Source organism: Pyrus communis, chromosome 12 (assembly GCF_041283825.1).
Source record: "Pyrus communis isolate YQ-2024b chromosome 12, ASM4128382v1, whole genome shotgun sequence".
In the NCBI taxonomy this organism is placed as follows: Eukaryota; Viridiplantae; Streptophyta; class Magnoliopsida; order Rosales; family Rosaceae; genus Pyrus; species Pyrus communis.
The window spans coordinates 5,387,815-5,402,939 of record NC_142576.1 but is presented as its reverse complement, the minus strand read 5'-3'; the positions used below and the strand labels follow the sequence as shown (position 1 = coordinate 5,402,939).

Here is a 15,125-nt window from a genome sequence, read left to right as displayed (position 1 = left end):
AAAGAGTTAAAATACAACCAAAAATTACGTTTAGCCTTCAAGAATGAAAATGACCTGAAAGGCAAGGCCAAGGAATAGAGGTACAAAAGATGAGGTACATATGTATCTAAGTTATCTTGAAATAACACAAGCAGCCCTCTGTGGAACCCACTCACCTAATGCATGTGTATGTCTGTATGTCTGCCTATAAAACCCTTTCTTTCTTCACTCAACACCACATTCATCCTTGTTATAACTTAACCCCCCCCCCCCCCCCCCCCCCTCTCTTCTCTCTCTCTCTCTCTCTCTCTCTCTCTCTCTCTCTCTCTCTCTCTCTGTTTATAGAGTTGGTTGCCAAAGCATGCCTGCCCAAGTTATGCCAGAAAAAGCCCTTCATGGAATTCATGGATTGGGAAGGGACAACATTACTACTACTCCTCTCCCCAAAAGGTACTTTCTCCTCAATTCATTTTTTCAGTTGTTACTTGTTACTAAAATGTATAACCCAAAATGCACATACTTTCAGAACCTTTTTAATCCAATATTTTGCATGGAAAAACAATGCCAAATTGAAAAGAAAACAATTATATTCGTTGTTATTAAATTACTTTTTATATAAATAAAGTAGAGAATAAGCGATATTAACTTCTACGTCCTATCAATTTCTCAGGTTGGATGGAAAAGTTGCTATAGTGACAGGTGGTGCTAGAGGCATTGGAGAAGCAACCGTGGGGCTTTTTGCAAGGCATGGCGCCAAAGTAGTCATTGCTGACGTGGAGGATGCAGTTGGCACAGCCCTAGCAAATTCCCTGGGCCCTTCAGTAACCTTTGTTCACTGTGATGTTAGCTTGGAAGAAGACATGGAAAACCTAATTGAATCAACAATTTCCCGTTACGGGCAACTGGACATTATGTTCAACAATGCCGGGGTCCTCGGAAACCAATCGAAACACAAGAGTATCATGAACTTTGATGTCGACGAATTTGACCGCGTAATGCGGGTGAATGTTAGAGGAGCTGCATTGGGGATGAAGCATGCTGCAAGAGTGATGGTTGCTAGAGAAATCGGAGGGTGCATAATTTCAACTGCAAGTGTAGCCGGAGTAGCGGGCGGCCTGGGGCCACATGCTTACACAGCTTCAAAGCATGCCATTGTAGGGCTCACAAAGAACACAGCTTGTGAATTGGGAAGGTACGGAATTAGGGTAAACTGCATTTCTCCGTTTGGGGTTGCCACGTCAATGCTGGTCAATGCTTGGAGGATGAGTGGCGATGGTGATGATGAAGATGAAGAGGAATGTACGGATTTGGGGATGCCTTGTGAGCAAGAAGTGGAGAAAATGGAAGAGTTTGTGAGAGGGCTTGCCAATTTAAAAGGTCAAACTTTGAGGGCAAAAGACATAGCTGAGGCTGCTCTTTATCTTGCTAGTGATGAATCCAAGTACGTTAGTGGTCATAACTTGGTTGTGGATGGTGGAATTACCACTTCAAGAAATTGTGTTGGCTTGTAGCCTTTTTTCATTTTTGTTTTTTTCCATTTCATGGTGTGATTTTGTATATTCATAGACTAGGAAATGTTGGAATATGATTATGATAACATGATTTTCATAATATGTGTAATCATATGTGAAGGTACACCATAATATTGGTGTACTAATATACATATCATTGTAGTGAAATAAATAAATTAATTAATAAAGAAAATAATATAATTAAATTAATTAATTAATTCTAAAATGATTTGAATAATTGTATTTTAATGTGAAAAGTTATAACTTCCTCTGAAGAATACAACTCCTCCAGAAAGGTTATTTCCATCTCTATATATTTGTCAAATCCATTTATGTCAGATTCATTCAATTCTATACTCATTCTTTGTTCATATCTTTCACACCCATATTGTGATCGATAGTCTAAGCGACATTTGTTTCCGATCCTGTGAACTACCCAATTTCTATCATTGGTATTAGAGCCATGCTTTTCATGAATCAAAACAATTTGCCCAGTTTTCATCCAAGGACGTCTCGAACTACATTTGAGATTTCCTCTTCGTCAAGTAATGAATGCAACAACGTTCTTACTAAGTTTCAACTTGAGAAGAAATTAGGGAAGAGAACGTTGGTGGACATGGAAAATATTGAACTGATTTTGATCGAAAGTTCGAAATCAGCATTTGAGAATTTTCCTGCAGAATCCAAAACTCACAAAAATACCTAATCATTCGAACATTATAGCCTGTTCGAAATCCCATCCTATAACCTATTTGAACCCAGGCCTGAATTAACCCAACAATTCGAACTATTTTCCCCCACACCATTTCATTCGGCAGAGAACAAAACTCAATTTGTCATTGAACCATTTCAGCGTTCAAATTCACTAAGTTCACTCCCCGAATATAATTACCATTATCAGAATTTGAACGACTTACATTCAGGGGGTTTATTCAGTCCTATTAGAGCCTCAGAAAACCCATTACAGTCGGCATTCTGATTCGAAGTTGCTCTTAGATTACTGCAAATCCGAATTTGAACTTGTAACTTTCGGCTCGAAAAATAAGCCTTTCATGCCCTTTGCTTCCACCGTGGTCTCGCCTTCCGTCGTGGTCTCGCTACAACATCCCACCGACTCATAACACTCAGCAGCGTGGTCGTGTTCTCCCACCGTGGTCACGTCCTCCAGCCGCGATCTCGTGTTCTTGTGGTAATAAACCACACCGACAATACCGTTATCCTCCAAGAAGAATTGTCTCTGTCGTTAGAGATTATCCGCATGGCTGCGGAACAAAGTTTTTCCAGGGACAGTAGAGAGAGGAACCTGTTTTTTCCCAGACGAAGTGTTTCGAAAATAAAGAATAAGAAGAAGGGTATTGCTTTGAAAAGAAAAAAAAAAAGAGAACTTGCTTTTGGGGAGGCTTCACGTGGGAAACAAATTAAAAGGGTGTATTCAATTGGGATTTTAATTTTTTTTAATGAATTTAGGTGTATTTAATTAGGAATTTAAGTGATTCTTTAAATTTCAATGTGTATTCAATCAGAATTTTAAGATAGTTTATTAAAATCCTTAGAAATCCGAATGTATTCAATTAAAATCTTAAAGAAGTTTATAACATTCCAGGTGTATTCACTTAGAATTTGATTTTAAAGAATTTGACAAAGTTGAAGAATTAGAGGAGGCTTCATGGGGGAAAGCAAAGTGTTGGTGTCCATCAAAAAGTCAAAGAAGGAATCCCTCCATTATCAAAGATTCCTTGGTTCAAAGAACTAAGGGATTTTCTTTTAGTTCTGAGCACTATGATAGTGCACGTGAAGAACCAGGAGATAATAATAAAGATTATTGTCTATCAGAAAGTCAAATTCGTAGGTCCTTTGAGGTTGGGTCATCTTCAAGTAGGCCCAATTCGAGAAGCCACCTGCAACCTTTTCCAACAACCTTGGCTGTTCCTTTCAGTTCAAACTCAGGTTTTATTAACCCCGTTTACCCTAATAATTTTACTGATAAGTTTGATTTGTGGAATACTTCGAATAACAGTCACAAAGACCAAAAGTGGAAGCAAAGGTTTAATTTTAGGGATCCAAGAGTTAGAGTGCTCAATCATTTGGATCAATATAATACTCGTTACAATTTTATATATCTTGATTTGGCACAAAGAGAAATTTCAACTGCAAGAAATTTAAGGGGACCAAGGCCACTAAGAATTGAAAGAGAATCCATTAGACGAGAAAAGGCTGTTTTTGTGCACAAAAATAAAGAAAGAATTGATCACTTCTAGCCAAGTAGACAAGCAAGAAATCCACGAGCCTTCTATAAACGTGATCGCCTGAACAAGTATTCGTCTTTCACTGATTGGACAAAGCCTCTGTGAGTGTATGTGTTATCTGCTACTAAAAGTAATTTATTTTATTTTGTTTTTTAGTCTTTAATTGATTAAGAACATTTAGTATTTGTGGCTTGTAATAATTAAAAGTACACTAGTAGTATTTGTATTTGTTTTTGTGTTTAAGTTTGTATTAAGTATTGTGTTTGTTTTGTAATTTTCTGAGCTATGACAACTAAATCTTCCAAATCCGAAGTTTTTTAAAATAGAGAGGTTGAACAATGTTAATTATCGAATATGGATGAGAATGATCACTTATCTTTTAACCTATGACAAGCACATTATCAAGGAAGAGAGACCCCTTGGGCCCTCTCGAGTTTATAATAAATGGGTGGAAGATAATGAGTTGGCTAAGGCTACAATTCTCAATTACATGGAAGATAGATTAATACCTCTATATGAAGAATATGATTCGGCCAAAGAAATCATGGATGTACTTGAAAAGAAGTATGACCCTAAATCTCAAACGAACATTCAGTTATTGCTTGAGAAATACAATGGGACAAGAATGAAGGAAACTGATTCTATGTTCGATCATATTACTAAAACAGAAGTAATGACAAAAGACTTAGCCAATGTTGGCCATCCAGTTTCTGATAAAATGCAAGGTAGTGTTCTTCTTGGTAGCCTCCCAAATTCTTGGGAAAATCTAGTTACTTCCATGACTTATAAAGTTGATGGACATCAGATCTCCTCTTGGGTGGATTGGTTTCGTTCTATTCTTTCTAAGCATTTTGGGTCTAAGGAAGAGCATGCTATTTTGCTTTCTCATGTTGCATTTACCTGTTGGCATATTTGGAAAGCTCAGTGCCAATTTATGCTTAATCACTCTCCTATTAATCCTTCCCAGGTCCATCATGCCATTTCCGTTTTAGTTGCCGTGTACCTTGGTGTCACTGGTGCTCCCTCGCTTTCCAGGTCAGCTCGATCTTCGATGGTAGTTCCGACGGCTCGCTAGTCTTCCCCTTCATTTCCCTTCCTCCAAGTAAATGTGGATGCTAGCTGGTTTGCTTTAACTAGGCATGGTTTTTGTAGGGATTGTGATTAGGGGTCAGCGAGTAGAGTTTGTGGCTGTGGTAAGGTCTGAGGTACATGCTCATTCTACGGTTGCGGCTGAAGCTTTGGCTATTTTGCGTGGATGTCAGTTGGCTACGGATTTGGGCTACCGATGCATAATCCTTGAGTCTGATTCGAAGGTTTTGATTTCCTCTTTATCATCTTCTTTGGAAACTAGCAGGGGAGGCCTATCCTACTTTAACAGTTATTGAACAGGTTGGGGAGGCCTTTCAGGATTGTCGTTGATCTTGGGTTCCAAGGTCAGCCAATATGGCGTCGCATACTTTAGCGTCGTGTCGTAATATGGAGATGTACAATATCACTTGGGTCAGTAGGCCCCCATCTTTGTTAGTTCATGTACTAAATAAAGATGGCTTACCTTGTCCTCATTTATCTGTGGTTGGCAGTTGTAGGGGAGGCACTTGAACTTGGTTCTAGTGTCTTTATTTTTATCGCCTCACTGCTTTGCGTTTTGTTGCTTTCTAGCATGTTGGTTTTTTTATAGGCTTTTGTTGCACTTTTCTGGTTTATTTGCCCTGGTAATACAATTCCAGTTTCCAAAAAAAAAAAAAAAAAGCTGTCATGGTCATGGGTTTGACATCTAAATAAGAGCTGCACATTGACTCGTGAATGAATCAAATTCAAACAAAGCCATTGATTCTTGATGAAGAGCAATAGTAGGGAAAAAAAGACACCAATGGAAGACAGGAAAGTTTGACAAAATACAAGAAAATTGTGTGCACTAAAAATAATTAGCCCAAAGTTCGAGATCAAATGTTTGTTTAAAATTTTTTTGTCCCCCACAGTTTATATGAATCTATTTTCCATACGAAAATTTTCATACCTTTGTTACATGAGATGCGTGTGTTCTATTTATTATATTGTATGAGTAGAAAAACCTTTATATACTTATTACATGAGATGAACGTATTTTATGTAATTATACTATATGAGTGGCATATGATTGAGAAAGTGAAAATATTTAAATTGGTAAATAAAATATTTTCATTTCTCAACTGACAAGGCTATGGGCTTATTTAAAAGTATTTTTAAAATAGCTGAAAACATTTAAAGTAAAAATATTTATAAAACTAGTCATTAATAAAAATGCAAATACAAATGAATCCTGAAAAACTACATTTCAAGTATTTTTAGAATCTAAAAACTTTTTTTTTTTTTTTTTTTTTTTTTAAGAAGAAGAAGAAGTAAAACGCTCTCAGATATTTTGTTAGAGAATTATTATGTTATATATTATATGAGTAACAAATGCATATGACACGTCTATTTTGTTTACAAAGTAAACCATAAATGAAAGTCAATGAATGATAAAGGTCTTGATTCCTACTAAAATTAACAAAAGCTCTTCCATGATCCATGATCTTTTTATACACCTTCAAACTTTTGACGCTCAGCGGAATATACGTACAGCTTAATGGAGCATATCTTATCTGCACGTATCAAACATTTCAACAACAAAGAATGGCTCATAACTGGATGACAACGAATATGTTTGATGTTGCATTCAAACATGAATGTCTAATACGTTTTGATATCATGAAAAAAAAAAATGAAATTTTATCATAAATTTAATTAACGATATAAGAAGTCAATTACTGATAAGCACATAAAAAGTCGAATAAACTTCTGAATGAAACTTTTCTTTACATTCGCATAGTTGTCAACCTGGTACTAGAGAAAATTAAAATACCTAAGGGCCATTTTGAACAGCTCAATCAAACCCTAGAAATCAACATTGATCAAAAAATTAGATCGACTTGGAATTAAGCTGTCAATGTTCAAACATTACCGCATCCTTAGTTCTAAAACTTCTGTCTTCTTCCATTGTTCATGGATCCAGGACTAAATTAACACACAGTGGGTTTCCCACTTGTTTTTCTTAGACAAAAAAATCCTAGGTAATGGGGTGCAACCATTGTTATTACCCAGATGGCCAACAATTTAGTACAACTTGTAGAGTCATAGATTAATTATTTATTGTTGAAGTTTGAATGAAATTTCAACTCAAATGTAGGGTATTGTTTGAAATTTTGAATAGAAATTTCATTGTCCCACAATGATCATTTCTAAAAGATTTTCTCATTTTATAAGGTTTTGTCATTTATAGAAAGTAATTGAAGTGATATGCCTTGGATAATAAAATTAGGCTCACCTTTGGTGTTGGGCTTTGGTGTGACATCCCGTCCCGAAAATATCGGAAACGTGCTTAGGAAATGATCCTTTTACCCCTAGTTGGTTTTCGTATTATTGTTTTTGGTTACCTTGTGTGGTGTTGGCAAGCTTAGAGCCACACACACTGTCTCTCTCTGTCACTCTCCCTCTCCCTCTGTCTCTGTCCCGTGTCTCTCTCTCTCTCTCCCTTTCTTCTTCTTCTCCTCCCTTCGACGTACGGACAAACATCAAAAACACTCAAACCACCACAGATCGAAGGAACCAACTACACCATTCGACTCGTGAGGTCGAGACGAGCTCAGCCATACCATTTTCAGGTGAGAAACACTTCGTTTTCACGTCGTTTCATCAATGGCCGAATTGAGTACTGTTCATGCAAAGTTTATAAATTGAGTTTTTGGACTTTTAAAGCTTGTAGATGTGTTCGTGAAGTTCTAAGGAGCGTCGGAGTAGCTCGTTGGACAAATTTGGACGTCGGGAAGGCCTGGTTAGAAGTTGGCCGAACTTGGAGTTTTTGGACAGGTATAATCTCTTAGTTTTAGCCCTTAAAACTTGTTGGGTTATGTTCTACTAGTCTAGGGCTTTCATTTGGTCCAAGAATCACGAAAAACGGTTGAAAAATGAGCGAGAAAACCTAAGTTGCAGGTTTTCCCAGTTTCCGGCGCCGGCAACGTCGCCGGCGATCGAATGAAGAAGGCGACGGAATATTCCGTCAATTCTGACGGAATATTCCTAACGCCGTTAACGGATCCGGTTATATTTAACGGAATATTCCGTCAGTTTGACGGAATATTCCTGACGGCGTCTGTTGACACCGTCAGTGTGCCTGGCACGTGGCCGCGCGTGGGGGGCGCGTAGGTCCGTGCCTGTGCTGGCGCGTGGGGGCGCGTGTGGGGTCCAAAAATTTTTCTAAAAATATGGTTGTGATCCTGAGGTTGTGTAGAGCACGTGGGTATATTCATTTGTCCATTTTGAGCAATGTATGAGAAGTTATTACGAGAAACGGGTTATGTGCTTTAAAGTTAACGTTTTTATAGTTGTTTCGCATTTAGGTGACACGTACCCAGAGGACGAGCGTGCACACGCGAGACAGGGGGGCTACGACCCTTCTACATACCAGTGAGTGGGCTTTTGTTTTCCGTATATACCTATATACATATTAATTCCCAGAAATTAGTATAAATGCTTCGTTATATGCCATTTCTTTTATATAATTGGTGGTTATGCATGAGTAGTGGCATATACGTTTAACTACATATTCAAATATTGCATATGTTATATATATTTATATGTTGGTGCTGTGGAGGCATAGGTAAGTGCCAGGTAAGCGTTATTTAACGATTGCATTAAATAGTGGTTAGAGATGCTTAGAGAGCTCATAACCTGCACCCCCGGTGTTAGTGCTCCCGCCCAGAGTAGGGCACAGTCCTTCACGTGATGTTCACCTCCCGCACCACACGCTCAGCTTGGATCCAAGTTAGGTGCATAGGCCTGTCGTACAGACCACATTAGGTGGTTCCGACTCGTAGGTGACCCGCGATTATTCGCACAGTCTTCACGTGATCGTAGCACTAGAGCGTATGGATATGTTACACTCAGGCCTGTCGTACAGACCACTTAGGGTGGTTCCGACTCGTGGGCAGGTTTAGATATTGAGATTGAGATTTGAGCTCTAGATGCAGCCGTACAGGTCACGTTAGGTGACTCCGGCTGCCAGATGTTATGACGTTGATATGATTTATACCTGGGCACTTACATTCCTATTGTGGCTTTGGCATGACATATCTTGAGCATGATTGGCATACCCTTGAGCATGTTGTGCATGTTTATACATACGTACATATGTTTATTTTCTGGGAAGTATACAGGTTTTACGGCGAGGGGTTAGATTGTATTTTTGCTAAATGGTTTTCAAAGAGCTTTGTTTTTGCCCACTCACGCTTTTGTTTTGCGCCCCTCCAGGTTCTAGTTGCTTAGCCATTGCGGTGGTTTCCTTTGAGGGCTCTTCGGCGTTCTGACAGACACTCCATATTGTAGGGTCGCCTTCGGGCGTACTACTGTTGTCGTTTTATTTGGACTGCTATAGACCTGCTCTGAATTTGTATCGCACTTACTAGCACTTATATTAGCACCTTGTATGCTAGTTTTGAATTATTCGTACTTTTATATTACTACTTTATTAGCTTCCGCACGTGCACATGGCTACGTCACCTTCGTGTGACGGCCAGCACGCTCCGATCTCGGTCGGGGTGTGTCAGTTTGGTATCAGAGCCTAGGTTTGGCAGTCCTGTGTCCTTGTGAGTATTCTAATAATTTTGGTGTCTTCTGTCAGAACTATGCCGCCTCGTCGGGAACCCCGTCGCTCTTCTGAGCCTAGTTTCCCCGATATTACTCAGTTGGGGGAAGCTTTTGCTACAGCCCTTCAGGCAGTAATGCGCCCTCCCCAGAGGACTCATCTGGAGACTATGTACAATTTGAAGCTGGATAAGTTTAAGGGCAGTGAGGGACCCGAGAGCGCAGAGCGCTGGTTAGAACACATAGAGAAGACTTTCCGGGTGCTGCATAATCAGGGGAACTTGCCTATGGAGAGGTGGGTCGAGACGACCGCTTGGTTTCTAGATACGGAGTCGGCCGCTTGGTGGGAGCAGGAGCTTCGTAGGTTGACTCCGGATCAGAGGGTTGATTGGAATGTTTTTACGAGGTTGTTTAGGAGAAGGTATGTCCCCCCTGAGTACATCGACCGTAAGAAACAGGAGTTTTCCGAACTGAAACAGCGGAAGATGTCAGCGAATGAGTACTACCGTAAGTTTACGGACTTGTCCCGTTATCACCCTGATGTCGCTGGTAATCCGGCGGAGATGCTCCGTCTTTTCCGTCTGGGCACCAGGAAGAAGTGGCGTTCTATGGCGTCTACGGTCCACAGTGAGACTTACCGGGACTTCTATGAGATACTGTTGAGGATCGAGGATTCCGAGAATATGTCGAGCGATACTGATGAAGAGAAGGACGGCAACCAGAAGAAAGATGACAAAGGCAAAGGTCAGGCATCGCTCGGGCCCCGTCAGACTCAGAACTTCAAGAGAGGTGGAGCTAGTTCTAGTTCTTCGAGTGGTGGCTTCAGTGCCACTGGACAGGGTCGTGGAGGTAGATTTACTGGTGGCGCTAGAGGCCAGAGGCAGGGCGATGGTGGGCGAGGCAGAGCCCCAGTTTGTCGTAGGTGTAACAACCGGCATTTCGGCGAGTGTAGACGTGGTAGCAACGGGTGCTTCACATGTGGACAGGTGGGACATAGAGCGGCGAATTGTCCCCAGGGTCAGCAGCAGCAGAAACCACATCAGACCTTTATGCCACCGCCTGCACCACTCCAGCAGATCCAGGGTCCTAGTAGTTACGGCCAGACGGGTCGAGGTGGTGCTTACCACTATCAGGGTGATGCTGTCCCTTATGCTCCGGGGCAGTATCAGTACCCTCAGGATCCCTATTTCCAGGGTGGCTATCCCCAGTATTCGGGCGGCTATATGCCGTATCCTCCAGCCCCAGCGGGTGGTTCACAGTGGTATCAGGGAGGACAGTATCAGCAGGGGGAGATTGCCACTAGCAGTGCAGGATCTTCGAGACAGTCAGGCCAGCCCAGTCAGGGGCGTGGTGCTCAGGGACGCGGTGTTCAGGCGAGCAGAGGCCGCGGTGGGCGTCAGCATGGACAGGGGCGTCTTCACAATATTTCTCTGCAGGACGCTCAGAACAACCCAGACTTGATTATGGGTACGTTGAACATTCTTGGTTGTTTTGCTAGAGCCTTAATTGATTGTGGAGCTACACATTCCGTAATTTCTCATACGTTTGCTCAAGTGACGCAACCTCGCCCCACACCTCTAGGGTATGATTTAGAGTTTGTTATGCCTAGAGGAGAGAGTTGTGTCGTAGATTGTGTGTACCCAGGATGTCCAGTGATCGTAGAGGGAGTTGCTTTGTCAGCTGATCTTATCCCGTTAGATATTGTGGACTTTGACGTGATTCTGGGCACGGATTGGTTACACTTCTATCGTGCCAACATTGACTGTTACGGGAAGGTAGTTACGTTTCACCGACCTGGACTACCTGTGGTTACTTTCGTGGGTGAACAGAGTGGGGTGAGATATGGCGTTATTTCGGCGCTTCGAGCGAAAAAGTTGTTAACTAAGGGTTGTCAGGGGTATCTGGCTCATGTGATGCTGGATGAGGCTGTTACTAGCAGAGTGGAGGATGTGAGAGTGGTCAGACACTTCCCTGATGTATTCCCCGAGGATTTACCTGGTTTACCCCCAGATCGAGACGTAAAGTTCACCATTGAGTTGCTTCCAGGTACTAATCCTATTTCTTTAACTCCTTATCGTATGGCTCCCGCGGAGTTAAGGGAATTGAAAGTTCAGCTGCAGGAGTTAGTAGATAAGGGATTTATCCAGCCTAGTACTTCGCCTTGGGGCGCTCCAGTGTTGTTTGTGAGGAAGAAGGATGGAACTTTGAGGCTGTGCATCGACTACAGGCAACTTAATCGGGTGACGATTAAAAACCGTTATCCATTGCCTTGTATCGATGATTTGTTCGATCAGCTGAGAGGTGCTTGTGTGTTCTCTAAGATAGACTTGAGGTCTGGTTACTATCAGCTAAAGATCAGTAGGGATGATGTCCCTAAGACGGCGTTCAGGACTCGTTATGGTCATTACGAGTTTCTGGTTATGCCATTTGGGTTGACGAATGCACCAGCCGCCTTTATGGATTTGATGAACCGAGTATTCCAGCCTTACTTGGATAGATTTGTCATTGTCTTCATTGACGATATTCTGGTGTATTCTAAGTCGAAAGCGGAGCATGTTCGACATCTTACTTCGGTGTTGAAAAGGTTGAGGGAACACCAGTTATATGCTAAGTTTAGCAAGTGCCAGTTCTGGTTAGATCAAGTTGCATTCTTGGGGCACGTCATTTCTGCTCAGGGTATTTTGGTTGACCCTCAGAAGGTTGCAGCTGTGGAGAGTTGGGAACAGCCGCGAACCGTCACCGAGGTGAGAAGTTTCCTTGGTTTGGCAGGGTATTATCGGAGATTCGTTAAGGATTTTTCGGTGATTGCCTTACCACTGACGAGGTTAACGAGGAAGGATGTTAAATTTGAGTGGGATAATAGGTGTGAGCAGAGTTTCCAGCGGTTGAAGCATTGTCTCACTCATGCACCTGTTTTGGCACTCCCAGACGATAGTGGTGATTTCGAGGTTTACAGTGATGCTTCCTTAAATGGTTTGGGATGTGTATTGATGCAGCATGGTAGGGTGATTGCTTATGCTTCGCGGCAGTTGAAACCTCATGAGATGAATTACCCTACACATGACTTGGAGTTGGCTGCTATCATCTTTGCGTTGAAGTTGTGGAGACACTATCTTTACGGGGAAAAGTGCAGGATCTTTACAGATCACAAGAGTCTCCAGTATCTCTTTACTCAGAAAGAACTTAATCTTCGTCAGCGGAGGTGGTTGGAGTTGCTCAGCGATTACGATTGCACGATTGATTATCATCCTGGTCGTGCGAACGTAGTGGCTGATGCACTTAGCAGGAAGTCGCAGGGCCGTATTAACGCGTTGTACGCTAGTCGTGCTCCTCTTTTGGTGGACTTGCGTACTACGGGAGTAAGGCTAGAAGCCGAAGATCGAGATGTGGCATTACTTGCTAATTTTCAAGTTAGGCCGATACTTGTTGATCGGGTGCTTGAAGCCCAAGTAGCTGATCAGGAGACTCAAGAATTTATTCAAGCTCGAGATCAAGGAAAGAGGCAAGACCTCAGAGTTCGTGATTCAGATGGCATGTTGATGCTAGAAGGTAGAATGTTCGTGCCTAAGAGTGTGGAGTTGAAGAAAGAAATTCTCGATGAAGCACATATCTCGGCTTACGCTATGCATCCAGGAGCTACGAAAATGTATCATATCATTCGACCATTTTATTATTGGCCGGGTATGAAGAGGGAGATAGCCGAGTATGTGAGCAGATGTGCTGTTTGTCAGCAAGTTAAAGCAGAGAGAAAGAAGCCGTTTGGGTTGTTGCAGCCACTTCCCGTTCCGTAGTGGAAATGGGAAAATATCACCATGGATTTTGTGTACAAGCTCCCGCGTACACGTAATGGCTTTGACGGCATTTGGGTGATCGTTGATCGACTCACTAAGTCGGCTCATTTTATTCCGGTAAGAGAGAAGTATTCTTTGAGCCGTTTAGCGGAGTTGTTCATCTCGAAGGTTGTGAAGTACCACGGTGTCCCTGTGAGCATTATTTCGGATCGAGATCCACGATTTACATCGAAGTTTTGGGTAGCTTTCCAGGAAGCTTTGGGCACGAGATTACTTTATAGTACGGCATATCATCCACAGACCGACGGGCAGTCAGAGAGAACTATTCAGACCTTGGAGGATATGCTGCGAGCTTCGGTGTTGCAGTTTGGTGATGCTTGGCACCAGCGGTTAGATTTGATGGAATTCGCTTACAACAACAGTTTTCATTCAAGCATTGGCATGGCGCCATTTGAGGCCTTGTATGGCAGAGCTTGTCGCACACCGTTGTGTTGGTCAGAGGTTGGCGAGAGAGTTTTAGTAGGTCCAGAGATTGTTGAGGAGACTACTCAGAACGTTCAGGTGATCAAGTCTAACCTGAAAGCAACTCAAGACAGGCAGAAGAGTCTAGCGGATCGGCATGCTACGGACAAAGCATATGAGGTCGGAGATTGGGTATTTCTGAAGCTTTCACCGTGGAGAGGTGTTGTGCGGTTCGGAAAGAAAGGGAAGTTGAGCCCCAGGTACATCGGACCATACGTAATCACAGAACGAGTTGGTGAGGTAGCTTACAGGTTGGAGTTGCCTCCGGAGTTGGCTAGAGTGCATAATGTTTTTCACGTGTCCATGCTCCGACACTATGTTGCTGATCCATCTCATGTGATACCTCCTCAACCGCTTGAGATTAACCCAGATTTGACGTACGATGAGGAACCGGTGACGATCATTGATTGGAAAGAGAAGGTTCTGAGAAGCAAGACAGTAAATTTAGTGAAAGTTCTGTGGAGGAATCATTCAGTTGAGGAAGCAACGTGGGAGACAGAAGATCGGATGAGGGATTTGTATCCTCGTTTGTTCTTTGACCACTAGGGGTTGTTATTTGGTTACTTGAATTTCGGGACGAAATTCTATTAAGGTGGGAAGGTTGTGACATCCCGTCCCGAAAATATCGGAAACGTGCTTAGGAAATGATCCTTTTACCCCTAGTTGGTTTTCGTATTATTGTTTTTGGTTACCTTGTGTGGTGTTGGCAAGCTTAGAGCCACACACACACACTGTCTCTCTCTGTCACTCTCCATCTCCCTCTGTCTCTGTCCCGTCTCTCTCTCTCTCCCTTTCTTCTTCTTCTCCTCCCTTCGACGTACGGACAAACATCAAAGCCACTCAAACCACCACAGATCGAAGGAACCAACTACACCATTCGACTCGTGAGGTCGAGACAAGCTCAGCCATACCATTTTCAGGTGAGAAACACTTCGTTTTCACGTCGTTTCATCAATGGCCGAATTGAGTACTGTTCATGCAAAGTTTATACATTGAGTTTTTGGACTTTTAAAGCTTGTAGATGTGTTCGTGAAGTTCTAAGGAGCGTCGGAGTAGCTCGTTGGACAAATTTGGACTTCGGGAAGGCCTGGTTCGAAGTTGGACGAACTTGGAGTTTTTGGACAGGTATAATCTCTTAGTTTTAGCCCTTAAAACTTGTTGGGTTATGTTCTACTAGTCTAGGGCTTTCATTTGGTCCAAGAATCACGAAAAACGGTTGAAAAATGAGCGAGAAAACCTAAGTTGCAGGTTTTCCCAGTTTCCGGCGCCGGCGACGTCGCCGGCGATCGAATGAAGAAGGCGACGGAATATTCCGTCAATTCTGACGGAATATTCCTAACGCCGTTAACGGATCCTGTTATATTTAACGGAATATTCCGTCAGTTTGACGGAATATTCCTGACGGCGTCTGTTGACAC

General features: G+C 42.3%; 1 protein-coding gene and 1 long non-coding RNA gene across 2 annotated transcripts; both read left to right on the top strand.

Moving 5' to 3' along the window:
- The first annotated feature begins 264 nt into the window (after positions 1 to 264).
- LOC137744244 (short-chain dehydrogenase reductase 2a-like) lies at positions 265 to 1,603 on the top strand. Its single transcript, XM_068484105.2, has 2 exons — positions 265 to 429; positions 650 to 1,603. Exons 1-2 carry the CDS (start codon positions 341 to 343, stop codon positions 1,488 to 1,490), a joined length of 930 nt encoding a protein of 309 aa, XP_068340206.2. The 5' UTR covers positions 265 to 340; the 3' UTR covers positions 1,491 to 1,603.
- Positions 1,604 to 7,221: 5,618 nt separating this feature from the next.
- Positions 7,222 to 8,630, top strand: LOC148692226 (uncharacterized). The gene is made up of 3 exons (XR_015953992.1): positions 7,222 to 7,416; positions 7,511 to 7,621; positions 8,152 to 8,630. It is a non-coding gene; the product is annotated as an uncharacterized LOC148692226 (long non-coding RNA).
- The last annotated feature ends 6,495 nt before the right edge of the window (positions 8,631 to 15,125 follow it).

Bases quoted from the DNA above. Each gene is read 5' to 3' on its own strand.
- LOC137744244 (XM_068484105.2), top strand. From the start codon at position 341: ATGCCTGCCCAAGTTATGCCAGAAAAAGCCCTTCATGGAATTCATGGA. The intron at 430-649 runs GTACTTTCTCCT...TCAATTTCTCAG, and splicing joins ACTACTCCTCTCCCCAAAAG to GTTGGATGGAAAAGTTGCTA.